Source organism: Austrofundulus limnaeus, unplaced genomic scaffold (assembly GCF_001266775.1).
Source record: "Austrofundulus limnaeus strain Quisiro unplaced genomic scaffold, Austrofundulus_limnaeus-1.0 Scaffold607, whole genome shotgun sequence".
In the NCBI taxonomy this organism is placed as follows: domain Eukaryota; kingdom Metazoa; phylum Chordata; class Actinopteri; order Cyprinodontiformes; family Rivulidae; genus Austrofundulus; species Austrofundulus limnaeus.
Genome location: NW_013953009.1, coordinates 148,152 through 152,716, shown reverse-complemented (window position 1 = coordinate 152,716; position 4,565 = coordinate 148,152). Strand labels below are relative to the sequence as shown.

The 4,565-nt window shown below is 41.2% G+C and overlaps 1 protein-coding gene across 1 annotated transcript in view; it reads left to right on the top strand.

Moving 5' to 3' along the window:
- mapk11 (mitogen-activated protein kinase 11) overlaps nucleotides 1-3,968 on the top strand; it is a gene marked incomplete at its 5' end in the record, with an annotated part of 7,133 nt that extends 3,165 nt beyond the window's left edge. Inside the window, 7 exon segments of the mRNA XM_014026998.1 lie at nucleotides 731-778; nucleotides 859-973; nucleotides 1,057-1,128; nucleotides 1,225-1,304; nucleotides 1,383-1,461; nucleotides 3,123-3,296; nucleotides 3,399-3,968. Coding sequence (XP_013882452.1) covers nucleotides 731-778; nucleotides 859-973; nucleotides 1,057-1,128; nucleotides 1,225-1,304; nucleotides 1,383-1,461; nucleotides 3,123-3,296; nucleotides 3,399-3,472 — 642 coding nt within the window.
- Between the last annotated feature and the right edge of the window lie 597 nt (nucleotides 3,969-4,565).

Genomic DNA, 4,565 nt, shown 5'->3' with positions numbered 1-4,565 from the left:
GATACAACAAATGCTAAAAGTAGCAAAATGCAAGTTAGGAGCTAAAAACAGCACTGCAGTGGCTAAAATGTAAAAACAACAAAACAGTAGCTAACTGACAGATGCTAAAGCTAAAATGTGTACCACATGTTAAAAAGCAGTAGAAAAATGAACTATTAGAGAAAAACAATAGCTAAAACCTAAAAGCAGTAAAACAGTAGCTAAAACAAGTAAAACAGTAGCTAAAAGTGATCGAACAAAAACTAAAAACAGAATGCAAGTTAGGAGCTAAAAACAGCATTTTAGAAGCTAAAATGTAAAAGCAACAGAACTGTTGCTAATTTTAGCATAAGTGCTAAAGCTAAATGAGCTAAACAAGAGCTAAAATTAACACAGACTAGAAACAAAAATAGAGCAAAAGTTTGCTGAAGCTGAACCGTGGAGAGCCTGGAGAATAATAAGTTTAAAAAGTCTTTTGTTTGAGAGTTGGTGACCCGGTCCAGCTGCTGTTGGCCTCATCGTCGTGGAGCAAACAAAAGCCGTCTCGCTTTAGGCAAGAGCTAATGTGTTGAGCTGATCTCTTGACCTCCGTCTCCTTTATGTCCTCTCCTCCCCTCGGCCTCCCGCCTCACCCCATCGGCTGCTCAACAGTACATCCATTCAGCAGGACTGATCCACAGAGTAAGTTTCAGAACGTTTCAAACACAGATGACACAATCAGCTATATTTTTAATGTCCACGTCTGTTCTAGGACTTAAAGCCAAGTAATGTGGCCGTGAATGAAGACTGTGAGCTGAGGGTAAGACTATGGAAGTCCCACTTTTCACCCCTTCACTTTCATCCATTTAATTAAAAAAAAAAGAACTTGGCTCCCGACAGATTCTGGACTTCGGGTTAGCCAGGCAGACAGATGACGAGATGACGGGGTATGTGGCCACCCGCTGGTATCGAGCACCGGAGATCATGCTGAACTGGATGCACTACAATCAGAACGGTGATTTAAAATAAGATTATGGAGCTTTTTGTTAGCTAGCTCGCTAAAACGCCTCCAAATAAATCTGATTGTTTCTGTTCCAGTTGACATCTGGTCAGTTGGTTGCATCATGGGAGAGCTGCTGAAGGGAAAAGTCCTCTTTCCCGGCACTGACTGTATCCTTTATGGTCGTAAAATTAGATTTACCCATCAAAACTTCTGATTCTGCGATTCTGTCCCAGTTTGTAAGCCTTAACTCTTCCTGCTCCAAGATATCGACCAGCTGAAGAGAATCATGGAGGTGGTCGGGACCCCGACGCCGGAGATGTTAAAAAAGATCTGCTCTGAACACGTGAGACAAAAAAAGGAGAGAGCTGTAAATACATGGTGAAGGGTGAAGGGTGATTGATTTACTAGTTTGTTTTTACAGGCCCAGAAGTACATCCAGTCTCTGCCCTTCATGCCTCCACAAGACCTGGAAAAAATCTTCAGAGGAGCAAACCCTTTAGGTGAGAGTCCAGTCCAACTTGGACCCGCCTAACTTCCTGCACGGGCCTGGTGTTTGAAGAAATGTGAGCCAACAAAACCAGTCTCATGCTACGCTAACACGGTCAAACTTAATCGCTAACTGAGCTCTACCTGGTATTTCCTACATAGAAATGACGTTTTAACATGTGTGTAATAAATAAAACAGAAACACTACTAAAAGAGGGTTTTACTCACTGTTGAGTTGTGGAAAGTAGCTGCCATCTTGAGTTCTGAATAGTGATGTGCAAATCGATACTGAATTATCGATACTACCGATACCAGAACTTTATGCTTTAGAATCAATACTAAAATCAAAATATCGATACTTTGATACTTTTGTTATTTCACATAATGTATATCATTAACAGGAAAATAGTGGAAAATACCTAAATTATTCCAATCTTGTCTAAATCATATGTGGTTGGAGGGAACTACTTTTTCTTCCGTTTGAGTAATGCATGCGCACAGTGGCACGTGCTTCATCAGCCACTCAGTCTGTAGACGTATGGCAGGTAATTTTAACATAAAATCTGCTTCTTCTGACTGTAATTAAATTCTAAATGAGGGTTTCCCAAACTGCCCCTCCAAACAGCATTAGCTCTGGCCAGGGACCTTCTTACAAACCCACAAACAATGCCACAAAATATACAAACAACTTTTAAAATGTTTTTATCACTTTTATTCACTATCCAAAAATATATATTTCTTTAGAATAAGAAATTTAAATTGTGCTAAACAAATATGGGATTAGAATGACTTTCAAATCAATACATAAATTACGATGTCATGTATTATTTATAAAGCAGTTATTTGAAAAACACTACTTTTCAAGATTTACCGGAAACACTATTTGTGTTATCACGAAGTATCAGTATTGGATCAGTAACGCCGATACCAGCCAAATTTTACTCCGTATCAGTATCGGAAAGAAAATTGGCAGTATCGAACATCACTAATTCTTCACTCTTCCACTTTCCAACAGGGAATTCCGACAAGAGGGGGCTTTCCAATTTAAATTTACAACTTTTAAATGGGAAATTCCCACTTCCCAGTACAACTGGTCTGCAGCAAAATTAGCCGCCAAAAATGCAGCAAAATGGAAATTTCACACAACGAATGTACGGCTACTTTTGAAACCTGTGCAGCACCACCTAGTGGTGGGCTGTTGTAATTTTTCGGGTGAAATAATCAACATGCATTGTGGGAGTTGTAGTAAAATAGCTTAATTTAGGACAATATGTAAAATGCTGTCACAGGTCACGTTTGGCCCGCAGACCTTGAGTTTAACACGTTTTATTGGGTCATTTCTGCATAATATTTGTTGTTATTTCTTGTTTTTCACATTAGAGCTGTGTGTCTGTAGTGTACTCCGTTGAGTTCTTGGTATTAATACCACATAAAACACGATATTGGTCACATTTTCACGTTGTTGCAGCTTCATCGAGTATACTGTATTTGACGTAGTAAAAGTACAAACATTGTACGCATGACGTTTTCTAATCTCGTGCCCAAAAACACGATATAAGACCAAAACGTTTTTCATTCTACAAACGTAAAACCGGAAGAACAAAACGATTACACCACGTTCAGCTACTGCTGCTTTAGAGAGAACAAATTTAAGTGTTTTGTTTCCGTCTGTTAGCCGTCGACCTCCTGAAGCGCATGCTGGTTCTGGACTGTGATGAGCGGATCTCAGCAGGCGAGGCTCTGTCCCACCCGTACTTCTCACAGTACCACGATCCGGAAGACGAGCCGGAGGCGCCGCCTTACGACCAAACGCTGGAGAGCAAAGACCGGACTCTAGAGGAATGGAAAGGTAACGCTGATTAATAGTGGGWACACTGGTGCCTCATAGCCACCGTCACATGAACTCTTCTCAGGACTTTCTAAWATGAGCTCTCCACATGTTTGTTCACAGAGTTGGTGTTCGAAGAGGTAAAAAGCTTTAAAGCACCCGGCAGCAAGACTGATAGCCTTCAGGTGGAGCAGTAAGCTCCGCCTTGTCCTCCACCTGGAGAAGGACCATTTTCTTTCTTTCTTTCTTTCTTTCTTTCTTTCTTTCTTTTATTTTTAAACTGAGAACGGATTGTGGAAAAGCAAGAAAAGGGAGTTTGATTTCTCATGAATCAATCCGAGGAGCAGGTCACGGCGGTCTCCGTGGGCTCAGATTACTGAAGGACTTCTTGTGCTGCTTCCTGTTTTTGCCTACAGGAAGTAAAACGAGGAACCGTCCAGTATCAAGGAGCAACTAACTGAACTGCGTTTACAAGACAGAAGGGTATTGAATTAAAAAAAAATTTAACTCACTAGTATTTCCAAAGTAAAACAGGGACGCTGTTCTTCATCAGCACCATGAACTGTTATTCATGTAAGGAATTCATGTTTAAAGGCTGCCTGCATGGTTTATAGTCACAGCATAACCAGTACTATGTGATCATTATTATCCATCCATACTGCCTCATTAGTATTAAATCATATGTTTTTTTTATTTCTGCTACTTGTATAACAGTAAACACAAACTGTCCTGGCTAATACTGAGGTAATTATTGATACATTCCAAAAGCTTGAGAAAGGAGCCGTGCTGCAGGTGTGTTTACAGATTAATCTCACTTTTCATACTGTCTCTGCTGACAGCTGGTCATTGGTCCTATAGCGTGGTATGAGGGCTAAAATTAGGACTGTTGTGCAACCAGCGGTTGCTACATCCTTGAGTCTATACCTCATTCTCATATCTCTGTAAGCCAGCTATTGATGTGATTAAATATAGGCCGGCACCGCTAACTGAGCAGCTGGCCCCGCTAACTGAGAGGCCAGAGCTGGCAAATGAGAAGGAGTCTATTAATTATGTTGGCATCGGAGAGGCTAGCGACTAGCATGGATGGGCTGGTGTTTGCATCGGAGAGGCTAGCGACTAGCATGGATAAGCTGGTGTTAGCATCGGAGAGGCTAGCGACTAGCATGGATAAGCTGGTGTTAGTATCGGAGAGGCTAGTGACTAGCATGGATAAGCTGCTGTTAGCATCGGAGAGGCTAACAACTAGCATAGATAAGCTGGCGTTAGCATCGGAGAGGCTAGCGACTAGCA